Below are 27,509 nucleotides of genomic sequence, written 5' to 3'. Positions count from 1 at the left end.
GAAGACAGTTCTGATGTTAGCCAGTCTCGCATACACCGCAGTAGTTATTCTTTTGATGTGGGGCTTCAGGAGACAGGTTTGATGTGATATCAACTCCTAGATCTTTCTCTCTGTCCATTTCATGAAGGACTTCATCTCCCATTCTGTATCCTGTGTCTGGCTTCCTGTTTCCACTGCCTATTTTCATTGCCTTACATTTACTTGGGTTGAACTTTAGTAGCCATTTGTTGGACTATTCATTCAGTCTGTCTAAGTCATCTTGTAGCCTCATACTATCTTCTTCCATCTTAATCCTCCTCCTATATATGTGATATATATATATACATATACATATATATATATTATATATATTATATATATTATATATATATATATATATATATATATATATATATATATATATATATATATATATATATATATATATATATATATATATATATATGTATAACTGAAAACTCACACCCCAGAAGTGACTCGAACCCATACTCCCAGGAGCAACGTAACTGGTATGCACAAGACGCCTTAATCCACTTGATCATCACGACCGGACAAAATGAGGTGATAGCCGAAGCTATCTTTCTTTCGAGTCACGAGTCTTTCTTTTTCGAACTTTCGGGTTCGAGTCACTTCTGGGGTGCGAGTTTTCAGTTGCATATTGTCCTGGGGACCATTCAGGCTTGTTCGCATTTGTGTTCCTCACGTGTGCCCCAAAGAATGAGGTGATTTGGTAAAATGCTATGCCCAAGATTACCATCTGAGTGCCGGCGGTGGGGTGGTTCAAATAGCTTCGGCTATCACCTCATTTTGTCCGGTCGTGATGGTCAAGTGGATTAAGGCGTCTTGTACATACCAGTTGCGTTGCTCCTGGGAGTATGGGTTCGAGTCACTTCTGGGGTGTGAGTTTTCAGTTGCATATTGTCCTGGGGACCATTCAGGCTTGTTCGCATTTGTGTTCCTCACGTGTGCCCCAAAGAATGAGGTGATTTGGTAAAATGCTATGCCCAAGATTACCATCTGAGTGCCGGCGGTGGGGTGGTTCAAATAGCTTCGGCTATCACCTCATTTTGTCCGGTCGTGATGGTCAAGTGGATTAAGGCATCTTGTACTTACCAGTTGCGTTGCTCCTGGGAGTATGGGTTTGAGTCACTTCTGGGGTGTGAGTTTTCAGTTGCATATTGTCCTGGGGACCATTCAGGCTTGTTTGCATTTGTGTTCCTCACGTGTGCCCCAAAGAATGAGGTGATTTGGTAAAATGCTATGCCCAAGATTACCATCCGAGTGCCGGCGGTGGGGTGGTTCAAATAGCTTCGGCTATCACCTCATTTTGTCCGGTCGTGATGGTCAAGTGGATTAAGGCGTCTTGTACATACCAGTTGCGTTGCTCCTGGGAGTATGGGTTCGAGTCACTTCTGGGGTGTGAGTTTTCAGTTGCATATTGTCCTGGGGACCATTCAGGCTTGTTCGCATTTGTGTTCCTCACGTGTGCCCCAAAGAATGAGGTGATTTAGTAAAATGCTATGCCCAAGATTACCATCCGAGTGCCGGCGGTGGGGTGGTTCAAATAGCTTCGGCTATCACCTCATTTTGTCCGGTCGTGATGGTCAAGTGGATTAAGGCGTCTTGTACATACCAGTTGCGTTGCTCCTGGGAGTATGGGTTCGAGTCACTTCTGGGGTGTGAGTTTTCAGTTGCATATTGTCCTGGGGACCATTCAGGCTTGTTCGCATATATATATATATATATATATATATATATATATATATATATATATATATATATATATATATATATATATATGTCGTACCTAATAGCCAGAACGTACTTCTCAGCCAACTAATCAAGGCCCGATTTACCTAATAAGCCAAGTTTTCATGAATTAATGTTTTTTCGTCTACCTAACCTACCTAACCTAACCTAACCTAGCTTTTTTTGGCTACCTAACCTAACCTTACCAATAAATATAGGTTAGGTTAGGTTAGGTAGGGTTGGTTAGGTTCGGTCATATATCTACGTTAATTTTAACTCCAATAAAAAAAAATTGACCTCATACATAGAGAAAAGGGTTGCTTTATCATTTCATAAGAAAAAAATTATAGTAAATATATTAATTCAGGAAAACTTGGCTTATTAGGCAAATCGGGCCTTGAATAGTAGGCTGAGAAGTGAGTTCTGGCTACTAGGTACGACATATATATATATAGTAAATAGTAGGCATCCTTCAGTCTCGAGAGACTATGGAGTTGCGCCCTAGTTGTCAATCCTGGTGCAGCGTCTGGTGTGACTGATGAGGCCAATCCGAGAGTGGCAGTCCTTCCCACACCGAGCACAAACGAAGTCCGATTCTGGTCTGTCTTCCTGGCTACCGGTTTTCCTTCTCTGTCTCTTTGCCTCTGATTCCTTGGCAAGTGACTCCTCGAACTTGGAGAGACCTCTTTGAACAGACTGCCTCCAGGCTGAACGGTCTGCAGCCTTTGTCTCCCATATAGCTAGTTCGACGTCCATGGCTTTCAGGTCCCTCTTGCATACGTCTTTGTACCGTAACTGGGGCTTGCCTGTTGGACGCTTTGCCTGCATCAGCTCTCCGTACAGGAGATCCTTGGGGATCCTGCCGTCGCCCATTCGCACAACGTGCCCGAGCCAGCTCATTCGTCTCTGTTTCAGCATTGTGTACATGCTGGTTATTCTTGCTCTCCCCAAGACGTTGTTGTTTGTCACCTTGTCCTGCCAGGTGATGTCCAAGATGTGTCGAAGGCAGCGCATGTGGTAGGCATTCAGCTGTCTTTCCTGACGGGCGCGGAGTGTCCAAGACTCACTGCCATAAAGGAGAGTGCTCAGGACACAGGCTCTGTAAACCTGAATCTTAGTATACTCAGTTAGCCTATTGTTGGTCCACACTCTCTTTGCCAGCCTACCAAAACGGCCAGCCTACTCATGTGAAACTCTCCAGACACAAAACAGAACGCTTTAAAAGAGACTAACGTCGTCTATGCCTTCAAATGCCCTCTTGGGGACTGTAAGCTCCAAAAAACCCAGTATATAGGCAAGACAACAACATCTCTTTCTAGGCGTTTAGCGATGCATAAGCAACAGGGCTCCATTAAGGAACATATAATCTCTTCCCACAACCAAACCATCGCCAGAGAAATCCTAGTAAACAACACAGAAATCATCGATAGATACAGCGATAGCAGGCGGCTTAACGTTTGCGAGGCACTACACATCAAGAAGTCAACACCAGCAATCAACAGCCAATTATTGCACAACTATATTCTACCCACCTCAAGACTCCGCTCCAATATAGAAGCATCAAGAAATATGGACCAATAGGCTTTCTACAAACACTTCTATTCAATATCCATTGTTTCGTGTTCTGTCTTGTGTTGATGAAATTAATACCCTATTAATACTCTTGTTCTGTCTTGTGTTGATGAAATTAATACCCTATTATTACCATATCTTGTTCTGTCTTGTGTTAATGCCACATCACCCCTTCCACCTCACTCAAATGTAGATATATAATCGGAGATGCGTAAGTTCTATTCAGTTGTGTATTTGTGAACTAAAGTCTTTGAAAATGTAATAAGTTTTACGAAACGCGCTCGTGTCGCGTCAGACTAGAAATAAAAATGAATTTTGGAGAATTGATTTTTGATTTACCTCCAACAGTGAAGCGAAATGTACGAAAGATTGAGAAAATTCGTGTTAGAATTATTAATCTTAATTTTTCGGTTATATTTAATATATATATATATATATATATATATATATATATATATATATATATATATATATATATATATATATATATATATATATATATATATATATATATATATATATGTCGTACCTAGTAGCCAGAACTCACTTCTCAGCCTACTATGCAAGGCCAAATTTGCCTAGTAAGCCAAGTTTTCATGAATTAATTGTTTTTCGACTACCTAACCTACCTAACCTAACCTAACCTAACTTTTTCGGCAACCTAACCTAACCTAACCTATAAAGATAGGTTAGGTTAGGTTAGGTAGGGTTGGTTAGGTTCGGTCATATATCTACGTTAATTTTAACTCCAATAAAAAAAATTGACCTCATACATAACGAAATGGGTAGCTTTATCATTTCATAAGAAAAAAATTAGAGAAAATATATTAATTCAGGAAAACTTGGCTTATTAGGCAAATCGGGCCTTGAATAGTAGGCCAAAAAGTGAGTTCTGGCTACTAGGTACGACATATATATATATATATATATATATATATATATATATATATATATATATGTCGTACCTAGTAGCCAGAACTCACTTCTCAGCCTACTATTCAAGGCCCGATTTGCCTAATAAGTCAAGTTTTCCTGAATTAATATATTTACTATAATTTTTTTCTTATGAAATGATAAAGCAACCCTTTTCTCTATGTATGAGGTCAATTTTTTTTTATTAGAGTTAAAATTAATGTAGATATATGACCGAACCTAACCAACCCTACCTAACCTAACCTAACCTATATTTATAGGTAAAGTTAGGTTAGGTAGCCAAAAAAAGCTAGGTTAGGTTAGGTTAGGTAGGTTAGGTAGACGAAAAAACATTAATTCATGAAAACTTGGCTTATTAGGCAAATCAGGCCTTGAATAGTAGGCTGAGAAGTGCGTTCTGGCTATTAGGTACGACATATATATATATATATATATATATATATATATATATATATATATATATATATATATATATATATATATATGGTTCCAAGGGGTTGTCATAGCCAGGGGGTGGTAATGGGGGACGAGCTCCCATGACCTATAAAATGCTCCTATATGGCAAGCGTCTCAAATAGCCTCTGACAACCAAGTCCAACTCCTGGCCTGCACGGGTGGCTTAGTCTAAGTCCGGCGGAACTGCTTTTACCGACAGGAGAAGGGGCGAGGGCGTGCCTCTGGCGCCTTAAAACCAGCTGCTCCGGGTAGATGGGACTCGATAGCCTGGGAAGGCAGCCCATCTAGGGGAAGGAAAACCCTGATTTTAAACCTCCGCTGCCTTGCGGCCATACCCCCTTTTTGGGAAAGGCTTCAGGAGTCAACCTCGAGGAAAAATCCGGAGTTGGAGCCCCTAAGGCAGTTCGTTGTTGACGTCGACCTCGTTCTGGCAGTTCCTGCGACGTTGCTGGAACCATGTGTATTGGCATTTGCCTTTCTATTGGATAATTTCAGCAACGTGGAGAGGGGGGACCTGCTGCATGGGTAACAGCTTCTCCTCCATATCTACCTACCCAGGCTTTGCGCCCTGGAGAGGACACTCCAGCTTCGCCTCACAGCGTCGAACCAACACGGGAAGCGACAGTCTACCGGTTTTAAGTCTTCTGCTCGATTGGCGAAGAGTGTGACGCAAGGGGTTGCTTCCGACGGTGGGAGGGGTCATCGCGCCCCACTGGGCAGCTACCGCCCGCCTCAAGCTGGGCAAACCCCAGCCAATAAGGTGTTGCCTCGCCACGGTCCGTTAGCCTCACTGGGTGCGTGGGGTTTAGGGTGAAAACCGACAAGCGGCCTGACAACTTTGCACCAAGCAATACCAAGCCAAACAAGAAAATATCAACTGCCCTAAAGCTGGGCACATGGAATGTCAGGACACTGACACCAGGTTTCTCTGACGACCTGTAAGAAATCAATGACGCCCGAAAAACAGCAATCATCGATAGGGAGCTGAGCAAGCTGCAGATGGATATTGTTGCTCTCCAAGAGACCAGGCTCCCAGGATCAGGATCTGTGAGAGAGAGGACCTTCTCTTTCTTCTGGCAAGGAAAACCTCCAGATGAGACCAGAGAACATGGTGTGGGATTTGCCGTCAGGAATGCACTGTTGGGACACATTATGCCACCGATGGGGGAAACCGAACGAATTCTGTCTCTGCAACTGCACTCCCAAACAGGACCAGTCAATGTAATTAATGCATATGCACCAACCCTGACTTCTCCAACAGAGACAAAGGAAAAATTCTACGATGACCTCAACAGAGTCATAGCGAGAATCCCTGTAAAGGAGCCACTGTTCATCCTCGGCGACTTTAACGCCAGAGTGGGTGCCGAGCACAACATTTGGCCCACTTGCCTGGGTCAATTCGGCATAGGGAGGATGAATGAGAACGGGCAACGTCTGCTAGAACTCTGCTGCCTTCATGGTCTTTGTGTCACCAACACGTTCTTCGGCACAAAGCCTCAACACCGAGTATCTTGGAGACACCCCAGATCCAAGCACTGACACCAGCTTGACCTGATTCTTACCAGGCGTGCAAGTCTACCCAGCGTCAAGATTCCGCGTAGCTACCAGAGTGCTGTCTGTGACACCGACCACTCCCTGGTATTAGCAGGGTCAAGATGCAACCAAAGAAGATTCATCACTCGAAAAAGGCGGGCAGACCTCGCATCGACACCACCAAGACCCGCAACCAGGACAAGGTGGATGGAAGATTTTGCACGCGTGCTCGAGGAAGCTATCCCTGGCCCAGCTGGGGTCACTGCCTGTAAAAGATGGGAGCACTTCAGAGACGCTGTGTTCAACGCTGCCATTTCCACCTTTGGCAAGACGACCAGCAAGTCGGCAGACTGGTTCGAGGCTCACTCGGAAGAGATGGCACCTGTCATCGAAGAGAAGAGAGACGCATTGGCAGCCTACAAAGCCTGCCCAAGTCAGCGCAACTTACAGATCCTTCGGGCCGTCTGCTGCAAAGTGCAGCAGAATGCCAGGCGTTGTGCCAACAACTATTGGCTCCAACTCTGCTCCCAGATACAGACTGCAGCGGATACAGGCAATGTAAGGGGAATGTAGGACGGCATCAAGCTGGCCCTCGGCCCAATCCAGAGGAAGACCGCTCCTCTGAAATCTGCCACTGGCGAGGTGATTCAGGACCAGACACTGCAGCTGAAGCGCTGGGTCGAGCACTACTCTGAGCTATACGCCAGGGACAATGTGGTCACCGAAGATGCCCTGAGCGCCATTGAGTGTCTGCCTGTGTTAATGGAGCTCGACAGTGAACCGACCCTGGAAGAACTCAGCGTTGCCCTAGACTCCCTTGCTTCTGGTAAAGCTCCAGGCAAAGATGGCATTCCTGCTGAGACCTTGAAGTGCTGCAGAGGTAGCCTGCTCATGGAGCTGCATGAAATTCTCTGCCTCTGCTGGGAAGGAGAGGTGCCACAGGACATGAGGGATGCCAACATCGTCACACTGTATAAGAATAAAGGTGACAGGGGCGACTGCAACAACTACCGTGGAATCTCCCTCCTCAGTATTGTCGGAAAGCTGTTTGCTCGAGTCGCATTGAAGAGGCTCCAAGTACTTGCAGACAGAGTCTATCCAGAATCACAATGCGGATTCAGAGCTGGCAGGTCCACCATCGACATGGTCTTTTCCCTCAGACAACTGCAGGAGAAATGCAGGGAACAGAAGCAGCCACTCTTCGTAGCCTTCATAGATCTGACGAAGGCCTTCTACCTCGTCAGTAGGGATGGCCTGTTCAAGATCCTCCCCAAGATCGGATGCGCACCCAGGCTCCTCAGCATCATCAGATCTTTCCATGAGAACATGAGGGGGCACCTTGGTCTTTGATGGCCTAACATCAGACGCCTTTGACATCCAAAGTGGAGTAAAGCAGGGCTGCGTACTGACTGGATGGAAAGCTCTTTAACCTCGCCAGGCTGAGAGCCAAGACGAAGGTTCGGCTGAGGTGTCTGCGCGACTTCCTTTTTGCCGACGACGCGGCAGTCACTGCCCACTCAGCTGAAGACCTCCAACGGCTCATAACCCGCTTCAGCGAGGCCTAAAGAAAACACAAGTCTTGGGACAAGGAGTGGACTCCCCACCTGACATCGGCATCTCTGATTCCAAACTGGAAGTCGTTCACGACTTCGTGTACCTGGGCTCCACAATCTCTGACTCCCTCTCTCTTGATACAGAGCTAAACAAACGCATTGGTAAGGCATCTACTACCATGTCCAGACTGACAAAGAGAGTGTGGACCAACAATAGGCTAACTGAGTATACTAAGATTCAGGTTTACAGAGCCTGTGTCCTGAGCACTCTCCTTTATGGCAGTGAGTCTTGGACACTCCGCGCCCGTCAGGAAAGACAGCTGAATGCCTACCACATGCGCTGCCTTCGACACATCTTGGACATCACCTGGCAGGACAAGGTGACAAACAACAACGTCTTGGGGAGAGCAAGAATAACCAGCATGTACACAATGCTGAAACAGAGACGAATGAGCTGGCTCGGGCACGTTGTGCGAATGGGCGACGGCAAGATCCCCAAGGATCTCCTGTACGGAGAGCTGATGCAGGGAAAGCGTCCAACAGGCAAGCCCCAGTTACGGTACAAAGACGTATGCAAGAGGGACCTGAAAGCCATGGACGTCGAACTAGCTATATGGGAGACACTGGCTGCAGACCGTTCAGCCTGGAGGCAGTCTGTTCAAAGAGGTCTCTCCAAGTTCGAGGAGTCACTTGCCAAGGAATCAGAGGCAAAGAGACAGAGAAGGAAAGCCGGTAGCCAGGAAGACAGACCAGAATCGGACTTCGTTTGTGCTCGGTGTGGGAAGGACTGCCACTCTCGGATTGGCCTCATCAGTCACACCAGACGAAGCACCAGGATTGACAACTAGGGCGCAACTCCATAGTCTCCCGAGACTGAAGGATGCCTACTATTTACTATATATATATATATATATATATATATATATATATATATATATATATATATATATATATGCGAACAAGCCTGAATGGTCCCCAGGACAATATGCAACTGAAAACTCACACCCCAGAAGTGACTCGAACCCATACTCCCAGGAGCAACGCAACTGGTATGTACAAGACGCCTTAATCCACTTGACCATCACGACCGGACAAAATGAGGTGATAGCCGAAGCTATTTGAACCACTGTTACCTAGCAGTAAATAGGTACCTGGGAGTTAGTCAGCTGTCACGGGCTGCTTCCTGGGGGTGGAGGCCTGGTCGAGGACCGGGCCGCGAGGACACTAAAATGCCCCGAAATCATCTCAAGATAACCTCAAGATAACCCCACCGCCGGCACTCGGATGGTAATCTTGGGCATAGCATTTTACTAAATCACCTCATTCTTTGGGGCACACGTGAGGAACACAAATGCGAACAAGCCTGAATGGTCCCCAGGACAATATGCAACTGAAAACTCACACCCCAGAAGTGACTCGAACCCATACTCCCAGGAGCAACGCAACTGGTATGTACAAGACGCCTTAATCCACTTGACCATCACGACCGGACAAAATGAGGTGATAGCCGAAGCTATTTGAACCACCCCACCGCCGGCACTCGGATGGTAATCTTGGGCATAGCATTTTACCAAATCACCTCATTCTTTGGGGCACACGTGAGGAACACAAATGCAAACAAGCCTGAATGGTCCCCAGGACAATATGCAACTGAAAACTCACACCCCAGAAGTGACTCGAACCCATACTCCCAGGAGCAACGCAACTGGTATGTACAAGACGCCTTAATCCACTTGACCATCACGACCGGACAAAATGAGGTGATAGCCGAAGCTATTTGAAGCACCCCACCGTCGGCACTCGGATGGTAATCTTGGGCATAGCATTTTACCAAATCACCTCATTCTTTGGGGCACACGTGAGGAACACAAATGCGAACAAGCCTGAATGGTCCCCAGGACAATATGCAACTGAAAACTCACACCCCAGAAGTGACTCGAACCCATACTCCCAGGAGCAACGCAACTGGTATGTACAAGACGCCTTAATCCACTTGACCATCACGACCGGACAAAATGAGGTGATAGCCGAAGCTATTTGAACCACCCCACCGCCGGCACTCAGATGGTAATCTTGGGCATAGCATTTTACCAAATCACCTCATTCTTTGGGGCACACGTGAGGAACACAAATGCAAACAAGCCTGAATGGTCCCCAGGACAATATGCTACTGAAAACTCACACCCCAGAAGTGACTCGAACCCATACTCCCAGGAGCAACGCAACTGGTATGTACAAGACGCCTTAATCCACTTGACCATCACGACCGGACAAAATGAGGTGATAGCCGAAGCTATTTGAACCACCCCACAGCCGGCACTCGGATGGTAATCTTGGGCATAGCATTTTACCAAATCACCTCATTCTTTGGGGCACACGTGAGGAACACAAATGCGAACAAGCCTGAATGGTCCCCAGGACAATATGCAACTGAAAACTCACACCCCAGAAGTGACTCGAACCCATACTCCCAGGAGCAACGCAACTGGTATGTACAAGACACCTTAATCCACTTGACCATCACGACCGGACAAAATGAGGTGATAGCCGAAGCTATTTGAACCACCCCACCGCCGGCACTCGGATGGTAATCTTGGGCATAGCATTTTACCAAATCACCTCATTCTTTGGGGCACACGTGAGGAACACAAATGCGAACAAGCCTGAATGGTCCCCAGGACAATATGCAACTGAAAACTCACACCCCAGAAGTGACTCAAACCCGAAAGTTCGAGAAAGAAAGACTCGTGACTCGAAAGAAAGATAGCTTCGGCTATCACCTCATTTTGTCCGGTTGTGATGGTCAAGTGGATTAAGGCGTCTTGTGCATACCAGTTACGTTGCTCCTGGGAGTATGGGTTCGAGTCACTTCTGGGGTGTGAGTTTTCAGTTATATATATATATATATATATATATATATATATATATATATATATATATATATATATATATATATATATATATATATATAATATATATAATATATATAATATATATATATATATGTATATGTATATATATATATCACATATATAGGAGGAGGATTAAGATGGAAGAAGATAGTATGAGGCTACAAGATGACCTAGACAGACTGAATGAATAGTCCAACAAATGGCTACTAAAGTTCAACCCAAGTAAATGTAAGGCAATGAAAATAGGCAGTGGAAACAGGAAGCCAGACACAGGATACAGAATGGGAGATGAAGTTCTTCATGAAATGGACAGAGAGAAAGATCTAGGAGTTGATATCACATCAAACCTGTCTCCTGAAGCCCCACATCAAAAGAATAACTACTGCGGTGTATGCGAGACTGGCTAACATCAGAACTGTCTTCAGAAACCTATGCAAGGAATCATTCAGAACCTTGTATACCACATATGTAAGACCAATCCCAGAGTATGCGGTCCCCAGCATGGAGCCCGTACCTTGTCAAGCACAAGGCAAAGCTTGAAAAAGTTCAGAGATATGCCACTAGGCTAGTTCCAGAACTAAGAGGCATGAGTTATGAAGAAAGGTTGTGGGAAATGCACCTCACGACACTGGAAGACAGAAAAGTAAGGGGAGACATGATCACTACCTACAAATTTCTCAGAGGAATTGACAGGGTAGACAAAGATAAATTGTTTAACATGGATGGTGCGCAAACAAGGGGACACAGGTGAAAACTGAGTACCCAAATTAGCCACAGGGACGTTAGAAAGAAATTTTTCAGTGTCAGTAGTTAACAGATGGAATGCATTAGGCAGTGATGTGGTAGAGGCTGCCACCATGCACAGTTTCAAATGTAGATATGATAGAGTCCAGTAGGCTCAGGAATCTGTATATCAGTTGATTGACAGTTGAGAGGAGGGACCAAAGAGCCAGAGCTCAACCCCCACAAGCACAATAATCTTACTTGTGGGGGTTGAGCTCACACACACACCACAACAGCTAACGGGAACCACGAAGGCAGACTCCCCTTCCCACTAGGCAAAAAACACAAATCAAAAGAAAAACCCCGCAAGAGGACAATGCACTCAAGGCGGAACAGAGCCGGCCACTATAAGTGGCGAAAACTAGCTGTGCAGAATCCCGCACCCCCTACCAGTGACAAAAACTACCCCATACCCAGGGAAACACAAGGGCAAGAAAACCCCAGCAGATCCCAAGATCGGCCAAGTATCGAGCAGTAAAAGGCACAGCGGAGGCAGATCCCAAGGTGAATTTGTGGAAGGTGGCCTTAAGCTTCCAAGGGCAGTACTTACTGGGCACCTAGAGAAGATAGCCCTAGGCGCATGCAGTGTGGGTATCGTGTAATATTACTCCTGGCTCTCACACCACCTGGAGAGAAGGCCCACGTCACTAAACACAAAACCGAGACAAAAATTCCAGAGCCACAGGCACAAGACATTCCCAGAATCATATCAGCCAAGAACTGAAGGATGGGTCGCCGGCGCGAGGGTCTGGCGCTCCCCCCTTCCCCCTCCCGGGGAAGGAGGGGGGGGGGGTTTGCGCCGACTCCGGGGTGGCAACATGATGACGTCATGTAACATAACATAGCAATTATGTTACGGCCCTACTGAGATGCAACCGGGTTCTTCTCTGATGTTATTAGAGTTTGGGTATCCGGCCCCAAGTTAGTAGAGGCTTTCAAGGGGTGTGTTCCGTAACGCAAGTTAAATTAAAGGGGGAGGGATACAAATGTTCCAATTTATATATATATATATATATTCTCCATCACCACGAATAAATAAATATCAGTTACACGCGGGGGTTATAACTACACTATAATGTACAGAGTTGTCTTCCTCCGAAGACACTGGATGCTCCACGGTGCGCACTTTGGGTAGCCCTCGTTCCTTCTTCTGTGGCCCACGATGAATCCTCTATGATTCTCTTGGCGAATCTACCCTGGCCACAGGCCAGCCAAATCACAGTCCCACTGGGTGCTCCATCGTGGAGGCCTTCAACCACAATCCAGCCTGTAGCTGGCAGGTACCGATCAGCTCCACTGTGTAGGCCACTCCATGACCGATACTAGGGTTGCGAGCCCTAGGCAGGAGCCTCGTGTGACCTGCTGATCACTCTCCTCACTAAGCACCACAGTGGCTAGTCTCTTCCACCAGCCAGCCCCGGATAAGGCGATTCCTGATACTGCCACGTCACAGGCAGGCTAATACTCTCAACAGAGTTCGTCCAGGGGTGACTCACGGCTTCTTCAGCAGACTTGTGAAGAGACCTTGGCTGCCTTGGGTAGACTTTTGAATGAAAAGTTTAAGAATGAAATGAAATGAAATGAAAAGAATGAAAAGTTTAATATCATTAACTTTTAATGATATTAAAAGTTTAATTTTATATCATTAAACTTAGTATAGTGTATACATCAAGATAAGTTACCTTACATTGCACTGGTCTTTCACATCAGCTAAAGTTAATTAATATTTATCTTACCTTGTTCCAGACTTCCATCCACAGGGCACGACTAGCAGCTTCCAAATAATCTGGGTAGAGAAGGTCAATGGCTGTCAAAAAGCGGCTGGGAACAAGTGATCCTTTCACCATCAACTCATTAGCATCCTGAAAATTAATTAGAAAATTTCATCTCGTCAAATGTCTTATTTTAGGAAAAACTTTGCCAAAATGTAAAGTAAATCAGTTGTTCATTTTAAAAATGTATTGACAAATGTTTGACCATTTACAATCAACAAAATATAAAGTACATTGTGCATTTACATGATAAAAATAATACAGGAATAATAATACTTACTATTATTATTTAACTATCATTGAATTATGTGCACTGTACAGTACATCAAAATGAATGACAACAAAACTGAAAAGAAAAACCCTGCAAGAGGACAACGTAGCCAGGTGGAACAGAGCCGGCCGTTGTTATAGGTGAAACTAGGTGCGCAGTACCATGCGCCCCTACCAGTGCAAAAACTACCCCTTATCCCAAGGTAAACAAGGAAGGAAACCCCCTCAAAACACTCCGGACTGTCAATCACCGAGCAGCAAAAGACCAACATAGGTGGACCCAAGGTGGCTTGTGGAAGAGAACCCCAAGCCCCAAGGGCGGTACATACAGGACACTCAGGGAAGGGACCCCTAAGCACATGCAGCCCCGAGTACCTGTGAATATCACATCCGGCTCGCACCCCACCGTAAGAGCAGTACTAGACCCAAGGCACAGCACAACACAGAGAATCTGGAGCCACACGACCATGCAACCTCACATTTGCTGTGGATCACCAGCGTGGGGTTCTGGGGGCTCCCCCTTTCCCCCTGCGGGAGGGGGAGCAGCGCAGACATGCGGCATGGCTCTTGTGATGTCATGCTCGTTTGCTCATCTTCATTTGGGGAGTTCTGTCCACTCGTTTGTCTATTTTAGTCGTTTTACCTAGAATATATGTTTGTTTTTTGGAGCACTTACCTTTCTAGGTGGCTGTCCCAGTCGATGGCAGATATAGAATGCTCAAAATCCCATGTGCATTTCTATAGGCAATTGCACCTCGTGCCTCTCTAAGGGGGGCCAGGTTCTGGCTTGTGGTCCCTGGTAGGCCTAGAACTGCATTCACACTGACTGATGCCAAAGTCTAATGTTATACATATCAGCCTGAATAGCTCCGGGAAGCCGAAGGGGCTCCCTCCCCCAGAAAAACAGTTTTTCAAAAAAACAGCGTTGAATGTAATGAAACGCCATTTCCTGGGTGAGTCCCGGAGGCTCCCAGGAGCTATCCAGGCTGATATGGACATCCCTAACTGTGGCATCAGGCGATTTGGATGGAGTTCCAGGCCAACAGGGGACCATGAGGCAGAACCTGACCCCCTCAGAAAGGCATGGGGAGCAATAGCCTATAGAATGCACATGTGATTTTGGAGCATTCTATATCTGCCATCGACCGGGACAGGCACCCAGAAAGGTAAGCGCCACAAAACAATCCCCTATCATGGTTAAAAGCAACAAAAATAGACAAACGAGTGGATAGAACTTCCCAATTGGCAAATGAGCATGACGTCACACGAGCCGTGCCGCATGTCTGCCCAGCACCTCCCGACCCGGGAGGGGGAAGGGGGAGCCCCACACCCCTGCACCACCGATCCAACCTGCAGTTCCGAGTTTGGATATCAAAATACTCGAAAAAATCGCCGACCGTAGGGAGGGAGGGTTGCTGGGGAGCCTACGGGACTTACCCAGAAAATGGCATTTCCTTACATTCAACGCTTGTTTTCTGGTGGGGGGTGAGGGGGTGGGAGCCCCTATGGCTCCCCGGAACTAATTCACCAAACACAAAATAAAGAAGGGGACTAACCCCAGGAGGCAGTCGGTGCTCCACACCTCAACTCGAAGTCGAGAAAGGCTGCAGCCGTCGACCCAAGCGACACACGCCCTACTAGGCCCAGGAATGTTAACGGGGTAGCGTGCAGCCAGGACCCTGTTCAACCGCCAAAAACCCTGTACCTCAATGTCAGCCCAGGGCATGTTACCAAAGACAGCAGCAAAAGCAGCAAACTTACTAACGTCAAGGGCATGGGGATAGATCGCTGCCGTCTAGACGTAAAAACCCTGTGAATGACCTGAGAGACCCATACCCGTGAACAGGGATGAAGAGAAACCGGATCAACCCAAAGTGTGTCCCCAGACACAGAAGCCGCAGCACACAAATAACGGCGGTGGGCCACGACCAGACACAACACATGATGCACCCTCGGCCTGACCAACCAATCAACAGCCACCTAAGGATCCCTCCGGAAACCAGTAGACTCATTCCTTGCCAGAAAAGAATGAGACAGCTGCAAATGAACAAGAAAGAGCTTCGGAAAACAAACCTGAACTGAATGGGCTTCAGCAAACCCAGCAAACACAAAACATTTTGAAAACTTTCATTTTCCCTTAGGTGTATGAATAACTTGTCTTGAGAATGGTGCAGGAGAGTATTTAAGAAACTTTTACTCCAAAAATCCAAACATATATCTTTTATAATATATGTTTTTTTCTAAAACTACTTTGCTCCTAATGTATTACAAATAGTTTTTACATGTTTAAATATAAAATTTATGTTTTTTTTTGTAAAATTCATTAATACATTGTGAATGATAGTTAATGGTGGTATAAAACATTCAAAATACATTTAGTTATTCTATAATCAGATAAAATTAGTTTTCATAATTTTGCTAAAAATTGCACTTTTTACATAATTTGACTCCTCATGTATTACACTACAAACTAATATCAAGTTTAAATATAAAATTTATGTATTATTCCCTAAAATAATTTATATAAATTGTAAATGTTGCTTGACTGAGGTGTGAAACATTCTTATAACTTTTTGTTGTCTTATATATTGACGTGTGCTTATTTTAACTGTCTCAAGTGAACAGTCCATCAAAAAAGAAGATTAACATTCGTCAACCCTTAAAATCTTACATTATCTTGCAGGTGCAAAATGTGCGTGTGTGTGTGTGTGAGTGTATGTGTGTGTGTGTGTGTGTGTGTGTGTGTGTGTGTGTGTGTGTGTGTGTGTATGTATATATTTATATATATATATATATATATATATATATATATATATATATATATATATATATATATATATATATATATATATATATATATATATATATATATATATACAAAAAGTTAGGATAAAAATAAACCAGTAATATTTCTTTCATTATATTTTTTATTTAAATAACTGTATCAATACTTTTACAGCTGACAGGATTTGTTGTACCATACAGGTGCATTATTTGTTTAAAAAAAAATTTGGTTTATTGTTACACACAATGTTGCTACATAGCCTTCCCAGCTTGGTTCCTTCTTTTAATATTTACTTACTGGTTAATACAGAAATAATAATAAATAAATTTTATTCAGGAAAAGTACATACAGTTGATTTACAAACATAATGTTGGATTTATAGACAGAGCTAGTACATACAATACCTAAAGCCAGTAATATTCATAGCATTTCGGGCAAGGTGTGGGGAAAAAAACACTTAGACTAAAACTTAATAGTAATCGGATTAGGTATAAATTGTGTTGAAAGAAGGAATAAAAAAAGTGGGGGGGGGGGGGGTAACATGTCTTTTTTTTATGTCTCACCCAGATTTATGTCTCGCCCTTTTTTTTATGTCTCACCCAGATTTATGTCTCGCCCTTTTTTTTATGTCTCACCCAGATTTATGTCTCGCCCTTTTTTTTATGTCTCACCCAGATTTAATTTCAAAATAAAACAAAACTAAATAAATTAGAAAAGGGTATGTATAGCTAAGGTACACCCTTACTACTAGATGAACAGGTGCATTTGGTGATAGTAAATGATCCCATCAGGCAGGGCTTATCACCTTCTCTCATATTTCATGTTCACCAGTGTTTATTTACTTAATAACTATGGGTATAATATCTTGCTATTATAAAACTAATTCTACTATCATAAAAGACATATTTACTTTAAGTTTCAAGCAGAGAATGCATATATAACTAACACGAAGGACTCCTCTTCGCGAGATTTGCAAGCTATAACATTTTGGTCATGTTCCAAAATCTTAAAATCGATCCCAGTGTTATGTAGTAGAGAAAATTTTAGTTATATCCAGTTTACGTAAAGGTGTGAGTGGTCGACACCACACTTAGATCCCGGACCAAACTTACGAAGGTTTTTCGACCTAGTGTAGCTACCTGAATACCGACGTAGCCGCCACGAAGGCGCTAAGAAGGAAAACATTTGTAGCTAAGAAGAAAAACCTTCGTAAGTACCTTCGTGAATCTGGCCCCTGCTCCTTACACCTATCTTCATTACATTGCATTTGCTTGGGTTAAACTCTAACAACCATTTGTTCGACCATTCCTGCAGCTTGTCCAGGTCTTCTTGAAGCCTCAAGCTGTCCTCCTCTGTCTTAATCCTTCTCATAATTTTGGCGTCGTCAGCAAACATTGAGAGGAATGAGTCAATGCCCTCTGGGAGATCATTTACTTCATGATCAGATCATGTATGGGTGTGTGTTTGTGTGCGTGAGGCTGTGAGTGTGTGTGTTTGGCTGTACTCATCTAGTTGCGCTTGTGGGGGTTGAGCTCAGGCTCTTGGGACCCGTCTCTCAACCGTCAATCAACTGATGTACAGATTCATATCTATATCATATCTATATTTGAAACTGTGTATGGAGTCAGCCTTCATCACATCACTTCCTAATGCATTCACCACCCGCGGTGTGTTGGCGTGTTGTATAGTGGTGTGGTGTATATTGGTGTGGTGTATAGTGTCGTGGTGTTTACGGGTGTGGTGTATAGTGTCGTGGTGTATAGTATCGTGGAGTATAGTGTCGTGGTGTATAGTGTCGTGGAGTATAGTGTCGTGGAGTATTCTGTCGTGGAGTATAGTGCCGTGGTGCATAGTGTCGTGGAGTATAGTGTCGTGGTGTATAGTGTCGTGGTGTATAGTGTCATGGTCTATATTGTCGTGGTGTATAGTGTGGAGTATAGTGTCGTGGTGTATAGTGTCGGGGAGTACGGTGTCGTTGAGTATAGTGTATTGGAGTATAGCATCGTGGTGAATAGTGTCGTTGATTATAGTGTCGTGGAGTATAGTGTCATGGTGAATAGTGTCGTGGAGTATAGTGTCATGGAGTATAGTGTTGTGGTGTATAGTGGCGGGGTGTATAGTGTCGTGGAGTATAGTGTCGTGGTGTATTGTGTTGTGAAGTATAGTGTTGAGGTGTATAGTGGCATGGTGTATAGTGTCGTGGAGAACAGAGTCGTGGAGTATAGTGACGTGGTGTATAGTGTCGTTGAGCATAGTGTTGTGGTGTATAGTGTCATGGTGTATAGTGTCGTGGTGTATAGTGTCGTGGTGTATAGTGTCGTGGAGTATAGTGTCGTGGAGTATAGTGTCGTGGTGTATAGTGTCGAGGTGCATAATGGCGTTGTATATAGTGTCGTGGAGTATAGTGTCGTGGTGTATAGAGTCATGGAGTATAGTTTCGTGGAGTACATAGTGTCGTGGAGTATAGTGTCGTGGAGTATAGTGTCATGGTGCATAGTGTCGTGGTGTATAGTGACATGGTGTATAGTGTCGTGGTGTATAGTGTCGAGGTGTATAGTGGAGTATATTGCCGTGGAGTATAGTGCCGTGGAGTATAGTGTCATGGTGTATAATGGCATGGTGTATAGTGTCGTGGAGTATAGTGTCGTGGAGAATAGTGTCGTGGTGTATAGTGTCATGGTGTAAAGTGTCGTGGAGTATAGTGTCGGTGTATAGTGTCGTGGTGTATAGTATCGTGGTGTATAGTGTCGTGGTGTATAGTGTCGTGGAGTATAGTGTCGTGGAGTATACTGTCATGGTGTATAGTGTTGTGGTGAAAAGTGTTGTGGTGTATAATGTCGTTGTGTATAGTATAGTGGTATATAGTGTTGTGGTGAATAGTGTCGTGGTGTATTGTGTCGTGGTGGATAGTGTGTGGTGTATAGTGCATGGTGTATAGTGTCATGGTGTATAGTGTCGTTGTGTATAGTGTTGTAGTGTGTAGTGTCGTGGAGTATAGTGTCGTGGTGTAGTGTAATGGTGTATAGTGCATGGTGTATAATGTGGTGTATAGTGCGTGGTAGTAGTAGGGATGACGACGTATGCGCTTCATTGGATTTTGGGCAAAAGAGGACGATATGTCGTCAGGGGTTTGTGGTAAATTTGGCCAGTCACAGATTTGGAATTAAGGAATTCTTATGAGAAAAATAATTTCAGAGATTTTAGAAGTTTGTTAAGAGTTCTTACGATGAAAATAAGTAGGAAAATCTTAGAAAAATTCAGGAAAAAATCCCCTTTAAGACACATCATTTCCAGGTAAACTCTACTGACACCTTTTGCCTGTTTTCAAAATCGCATAGTTTTTCAAAGAGCATTTTCTGAGAATATGTTCACAGAAGTTTTGTTAAGGAAAACAAACATCTTAGCCAAGACATTTAAGACCGAAAATTAGTCAGAGTCCAGTTTAAGTTCAAAATTCCTGAGAGTCCAGTTTTACCCTGGAAATTAACAGAGTCCTGTAGTCGACAAAAATTAGTCAGAGTCCAGTTTTTACCAAAAATTAGGCAGAGTACATTTCATTACCCAAAATTAATCAGAGTCCCATTGAAGACCCAAATTTGTCAAGAGACCACATTTTCGCTACTAATATCCCAATTTTAGTCTAATTTTAAACAGTCATATTTCAGACGTATTAAATAAGATCCGAACAATTACTGAGTTCTAGCTCCTGTTCCCGCTTTAACCCCCTCTCATAACATCTTTACTAACAGACTAATCCCCCTGAAATTTTACACAGTCACATTTCAGACGTAGCAAATAAGATCCAAACAATTACCAAGTTTTAGCTCCTGTCCTCAGCCTTAGTTTATCCCCGTAACTTCTTTACTAACAGACTAATTTCCCGGAAATTTATACCCAGTGTATTTCAGACGTCGTACAATACAACAATTTAGTTACCGAGTTCCAGTCTTGTCCCCCTCCCTAGTTCCCTCCCGTATCATCGTTAATAATCAATCAGTATTCCTGAAATTTAAACCTGCCATACTTCTAACTGAGTAAGTAAATATGTCACATTTACCGAGCTCTAGCTCTTGTCATTCACCTTAGCTCTATCTCGTATCTTCGTTAATAACCCATCAATTCTCCTGAAATCTAAACCCACTGTATTTCAGACATAGTAAATAAGAATAAAATAATTATCAAGCTCTAGCTCATGTCCCACACCTGAGTTCATTTGTACAAGTTCTCTACTAACAGACTAATTTTCCCTGAAATTTGTAACTGTGGTATTTTCAGACATAGTAAAATAGTTCCGAACAATCACCGAACTCTAGTTCACGTCCGTTGCCTTAGCTCATTTGTACATGTTCTTTATTTTCAGACAAATTCCCCTGAAATTTAAGATCACTATATTTCTAACATAGTAAAATAGATCAAGACATTAACCGAGTTTCAGCTCATGTCCTCCACCTTAGTTCAATGTTTATCAAAATTATTTCAGATCAAACCCCTCTCCAGTCTATCAAAAGTAAACATCTTGGCCTTTAATACCCTTTTTGTACTCAGCTATGTAATATTTACACGGTCATATAACACCTTACCTTCATTACCTTTTGTTTACCCAAGTAAGCAATAATCACACGGTCAAAAAATCGCACCTTTTCCCATCCCTCCCTTACCTTCCCTTCCTTTACCTCCCCCAATACCCTTTCACCCTTCATCTCACCCTCACCCCCTACTCCCCCTTACCTTCTCATCCTTTACCTCCCCTTCAACTCTCCCATTTCCCAACTTATCCAAACCTTCATTAATCCTACTGTATTTATATATTTTCTCTATATTCACCGTGTTCTTCACATTCTTTTCCATGTTTTCTGCATTCACTCCGTGTTCAGCAAGTATTCACAGCATGTTCAGTTCATATTTTTTCTCCATTTATTCTCTGTTTTCTGCCATTTCCCCGTATGTTCACTGTGTTCTTTGTCATGATTTTTCATGTACATCATATGTTCTCTGAACAACTTTTATACTGAATATTCATGTTCTCAATGTTCTTAGCTTGTTCTATACATGTTCAGTGTTCATTCTTTGTATTCCCTATGTTCCTTATCATGTCTTCATGTTCTCTAAGTTCATATTCCCCTTATGTTCACTGTGTTCATCAGCTTTTCTTACATGTTTTCTGTGTTCCCCATATGTTCACTATGTTCTTCGCATTCTCTTACATGTTCTATGTGTTCTCTCATTTTCTCATACATATTCTTTTAAAATAAAATGTACCATTGTTTCTTCCGTTCAGTAACTAGTTCTTTGTCAAATATTATCAACAGGAATACAGTTCCCCCAAAACAAATTTAGTCACCCAGTTTTATTTGCAAAACTACGTCAGAGTAATTCTCGTAGCCAACATAATATTTCTTACCAACACTGTTCTTAAACAAATCTACAATTTATTCACTACCAAATTTACAAAGAAAAACTTTTATCGTTTTTAACTAAACGTATTCGTCAATCAACTGAAATAGTCATTTTCATCAAGTTTTCTGTTCGTTTCTTAACTAACATACCACTTCTCTCAACTGAAAATAGTCAAGTGTAGCCTCTTTCCAACATCGTTCTTAACTAAAGTAAACTTTCACTTCTCTACAAATAGTCAAATGTAACTTCGTTCAATACTGTTCTTAACAGCCATTATGTTTTGTCAAGTAAGAAAAAATAACGAAAGATATCTTTCGTCGCTGTTCTTAACTTACATTATACTTTGTGGAGCACAAAAATAGTCACTGTCATCATATTTTTTTGTCTTTCCTCAACTAAAAATAGTCAAATAGAACATCGTTCTACACTTTTGTAACTATCAGTATACTTCAAGGAGTAAGAAAAATAGTAAAGGACGCTCTTTGATACATCAAGGACACAATCAAAGACACACTCAAAATCGTCAAATACTACTCATGTCCTCAAAAGTTAATCTCAGGCATCTTCATCCGTGAAAGTTATTCTCAGAGCTACTAAAAGTTATTCTCAGAGACATCAAAGTTATGCTCAGAGACATCAGAGTCATCAAAAGTTATTCTCAGAGCTACCAAAAGGTAATCTCAGACATCTTCGTCCATAAAAGTTATTCTCAAAGACATCTAAAGTTATTCTCAGAGACATCAAAGTTATTTTCAGAGACATCAAAGTTATTCTCAGAGTCATCAAAAGTTATTATCAAAGCTACCGAAAGTTATTCTCAGAGTCATCAAAAGTATTCCCAGAATCATCAAAGTTGTTGCAAGAGACATTAAAAATTAATCTCAATCATCAAAGGTATTCTAAGATCAAAAGTTAATCTCAGTACTATCAACGTTGTTCTGTAAGATATCTTCGCTCGTCAAAGTTATTCTCAGAGTCATCAAATTTATTCTCAAAGCCATCAAACTTGTTCACAAAGTCATCAAAGTTAATCTCTAAGTCATCAAAGTTATTCCCAGAGACATTAGAAATTAATCTCAGTCATCAAAAAGTTAATCTCAGTCATCAAATGTTATTCTCTAAGTAATCTTTCGTTCATCAGAGAAGCTTTCTAAGACATCTTCGTTAATCTAAGAAGTTCTCTAAGACATCAATGTTGTTCTCTAAGACATCAAAGTTGTTCTCTAAGACATCAAAGTTAATCTCAGAGCTATTAAAGTTGTTCTATAAGATATCTTCGTTCAACAAAGTTATTCCCAGAGTAATCTCTAACTCAACTTCGTTCATCAAAAGTTGTTCTCTAAGACACCTTCGTTCATCAAAGAAACTCTCCTTCGATACATCAAGGACACAATCACAATCAAAGACGTCAATATTTTTTTCTAAGACATCTTCAGTCATAAAATTTGTCTCCAAAAATATATCTAGTTCCGCTTTTCATATCAAACCTGCACTTCTGTTAAAATATATTTTCTTAGTCACTTTACCTTAAAACTGTTCTCTGAACAACAATGCATAAACCTACCTAACCTATCCTCCCCACCTAATGTTACTTACCTATCTTGAGTTTATCTTGAGATGATTTCGGGGCTTTTTAGTGTCCCCGTGGCCCGGTCCTCGACCAGGCCTCCAACCCTAGAAAGCAGCCTGTGACAGCTGACTAACACCCAGGTACCTATTTTACTGCTAGGTAACAGGGGCATAGGGTGAAAGAAACTCTGCCAATTGTTTCTCGCCGGCGCCTGGGATCGAACCCAGGACCACAGGATCACAAGTCCAGCGTGCTGTCCGCTCGGCCGACCGGCTGCCCTAACATAAGGTTCCTAAACCTAACCTAGCTTACTTAACTTAACCTAACTTAACCTATCCTACCTTACATAATCTACCTTTCCTAACTTAACTAACCTAATCTGCATAACCTAACCTAACCTAACCTAACTTACCTAACCTAACTTACCTAACCTAACTTATCTTATCTAACCTAACCTAACTTACCTAACCTAGCTTACATAACCTAACTTAACTTACCTATCCTAACTTATCTAACCTAACCTAACTTACCTTACCTAACTTACCTAACCTAACTACCTAAGTAAGTAAGTAATTATCAAAAGAAGGCACCAAACCGGGAAGGCTATGTAGCACCATCAAATACGCAAAATAATCAGAGGGCGCTAAATATCACCAAGGATGCCAATACGAGAACAAAAACGCATAAGGCGAACGATATCAAAAGTATCCGAGTCACCAAGAATTCTATCGAGGGACAGGTGACCGCGAGGGGCGGTCGGAAAGCAAGACACACGCTCGTCCTGGAAGTCAGGACATTCAAGAAGGACATGCACGACCGTAAGAGGGACAATGCAACTAGGACAATAAGGAGCAGGGCGGCGCTCCATCAAGTGACCATGGGTTAAGCGAGTATGGCCAATACGCAACCTCGCCAGAGCTGTTTCCCACCGCCGGTTACGGTGGAAGGAGGACGGCCACGAGGAAACACAACATTTAAGAGTACGTAGCTTGTTACCAGTAACAGACAACCAAGAAGCCTGCCAACGGGTAAGAACTGAGGAATGGATAACTGGGTAAAAGTCGGAATACGGAATGCCTTTACGAGAGATGGGACAAGAGCGGACAGCTTCCTTAGCGGCAGCATCCGCACGCTCATTTAAAGACACACCAATATGGCTGGGAACCCAACAAAACTCAACCGACTTAAATTTACTGTGAACGAGAAACAGCCAATGCTGGATCTCGACAACTACTGGATGAACCGGATTAAAGGACCCGAGAGCCATGAGGGCACTACGAGAGTCAACAACAACCACAAAGGAAGACTGACAACGAGAAAGCAGGAGACGAAGAGCATAGAGAATAGCATAAAGTTCTGCTGTAAAGATGCTAGTCTCCGGAGGCAAGCGACACATATAAGTGCGATCAGGAAAAACAACAGAGTAGCCAACACCGTCCGCTGACTTAGACCCATCGGTGAAGACAGAAACGGAGCGGGAGTGAGAAGAAAAGTGCTCGAGGAAAAGGCGTTTTAGAACCATAGGAGGGGTAAAAGCTTTAGTGATACGGGTCAAGGAAGTACAAAACCGCGGAAGAGGGACCCTCCACGGGGGCAAAGAAGGAACAACACGAGGAGAAACATCAGAAATAGGAACGGAGAGAGAATCCTGTAGGCGAGATAACCGGACAGAAAGAGGGAGGTGGTGAAGAGGAACAGGAACCGCAGGAGGGGTAAAAGTTAAAGCACGACAGAGGCGAGAGGAAGGATGTTGCAAGGACCGCGCAAGATAGCGAAGACAGTAGCGATCACGGCGGTCCTGGAGAGACAGGAAGCCAGTGTCAACATACAAGCTAAGGATGGGAGTCGAACGAAAGGCACCAGAACTGAGGCGCAACCCAGTATGGTGCAAAGCATCAAGACGGCGAAGAGTAGAAGGAGAAGCAGACGAGTAAGCAGGGCAACCATAATCGAGCTTAGACAGGACGAGAGAGGAATGTAAAGCAAGGAGAGTGCGCCTATCTGCCCCCCAAGAAGTATGGGACAAGACCCGAAGGAGGGTAAGGGCCTTAGAGCACTCAACACGGAGGTAAGAGATATGGGGAGACCAAGACAAACGAGTGTCAAGGAATAACCCCAAAAGCTTCGCGGAATCTTTGTATTCAAGGGGATGACCATAAAGTGACAAAGAGGGACGAAGAACAACCCGTTTCCGCGTAAAAGTCATGGCACAAGTCTTAGAAGTAGAGAACTTGAAGCCATGACCTGTGGCCCAAGACGACACGGCATCAATTGCAAGTTGAAGCCGGCGTTGAAGGAGAGGCGAATCATCACCCTGACAACAAAGGGTAAGATCATCGACATAGAGAGCGGAGAAGACACCAGAAGGAAGAGAGGAAAGAAGACCATTGAGGGCAACAAGAAAAAGAGTAGTGCTCAGAACACTACCCTGGGGCACACCTTCGTATTGCTGAAAAGAGGGAGAGAGAGCGGTACCAAGGCGCACCCGAAAGGAACGACGAGAGAGGAAGCTGCGGAGAAAGAGAGGGAGATGACCACGAAGGCCAAAAGAATGAAGTTGAGACAGGATATGATAACGCCAAGTGGTGTCGTAAGCCTTTTCTAGGTCAAAAAGGACGGCAACAACGGAGGTCTTCGCAGCAAAAGCAGTACGAATATAGACCTCCAAGTTCACCAGGACATCTGTCGTGCTGCGGCACTTGCGGAAACCAAATTGAGAAGGGGAGAGGAGGTGATGGTGTTCCAGGAACCACATCAGACGAACGTTAACCATACGTTCAAAGAGTTTGCAGACACAACTTGTGAGAGCAATAGGGCGAAAGTCCTTAGGGGAAGTACCCAGAGACCCCGGTTTGCGAACAGGGAGGACAACGGCATCGAGCCAGTCCTCAGGGACTGACGACGACTCCCAGATCCGATTATACAGACTCAGTAAATACTGAGACGTGCTCGGAGGGAGATGGCGAAGCATCTCATAATGAATACCATCGGAGCCCGCCGCCGTAGAACCGCAGAGGGCCAGGGCAGAACGAAGTTCAGAGAGAGAGAAGGGATCATTATAGGGAAGCTGAAGATGAGTGCAGAAATCTAAAGGACGAGACTCAAGGAAAGGTTTACGAAGAAGGAAAGATTGGGGAAGATGAAGACCAGAGCTAACAGAAGAAAAATGGGAACCCAGTTCGGAAGCGACCTGCAACGGGTCCGCCACAAGAGTATCATGGAGGTGAAGGACCGGTGAAACATCGGGAACGAACTTATCCGCTATCTTGCGGATACGCTTCCAGATCTGGGCCAGAGGGGTCTCGGACGTAATTGTTGAGACATAAGATGCCCAACATTCACGTTTAGCCGTACGGATGGCCCTACGGGCCACCGCACTCGCTTTCCGAAACAAAAGAAAAGAATCGGTCGTCTGCCTACGGCGGTGCCTCTTCCAGGCTGCACGCTTACAGCGGACAGCCCGAGCACAGTCCGCAGTCCACCAGGGAACGCACTTCCGTGGACCCCGAGAGGAAAAGCGAGGAATAGAGCGGAGGGCAGCGTTGAAGACAGTGTCATGAAAAAGGAGGAGAGCGCGAGAGAGAGGCAGAAGGGAGAGCAGCACTGAGGGTAAATAGGGTCCAGTCTGCCTTAGCAAACTGCCACCTAGGGAAAGAGAGGGAAGGGCGAAAAGAGAAAAAGGAAACCAGGATGGGGAAATGATCACTTCCATGGAGGTCATCAAGAACCTGCCACGTGAAATCTAAGTAAAGAGAAGAAGAGCAGAGAGAAAGATCAAGACAAGAAAGGGTGCGAGTCCGAGAGTCCAAATGAGTGGGCTCACCAGAATTCAGAAGAGACAGGGAAGAAGAGAGGAGAAACGGCTCAAGGAGGCGACCCCGGGTATTCGTCAGAACGTCACCCCAAAGAGAATGACGACAATTGAAGTCACCCAGCAGGAGCACAGGCTCCGGCAAGGAGTCCAGGAGGTGTTTCAAATCAGGAAGAGAGAGCGGGACACTCGGGGGGAGATAAATGGAACAAACTGTGTACCATTTCCCCACAAAGATACGAGCAGCAGAACAATGGAGAGGCGAAGGAAAAAGTAAAGGAACAAAGGGAACATCAGCCCGAATCAAAAGAGCAGAAGAATTAGAAGCCCCAGCAATGGCTGGGGGGGGGGAGAGAAAGGAATAGCCACGAAAACGACCAGGACGAGCACCAAGCATTGGCTCCTGGAGACAG

The 27,509-nt window shown here is 44.0% G+C and overlaps 1 protein-coding gene across 1 annotated transcript in view; it reads right to left on the bottom strand.

Moving 5' to 3' along the window:
* Positions 1-27,509, bottom strand: part of LOC123768304 (uncharacterized) — a 379,377-nt gene that overhangs the window by 55,462 nt on the left and 296,406 nt on the right. The window contains exon 10 of the mRNA XM_069307207.1: positions 13,228-13,353. Within this exon, the coding sequence (XP_069163308.1) occupies positions 13,228-13,353 (126 nt within the window). The remainder of the gene's footprint in view (positions 1-13,227; positions 13,354-27,509) is intronic.

The sequence above is a fragment of the Procambarus clarkii genome, chromosome 59 (genome assembly GCF_040958095.1).
Source record: "Procambarus clarkii isolate CNS0578487 chromosome 59, FALCON_Pclarkii_2.0, whole genome shotgun sequence".
Classification (NCBI taxonomy): Eukaryota; Metazoa; Arthropoda; class Malacostraca; order Decapoda; family Cambaridae; genus Procambarus; species Procambarus clarkii.
Note: the sequence above shows the minus strand (reverse complement) of the source record. Positions and strands in the feature narration are given on the sequence as shown.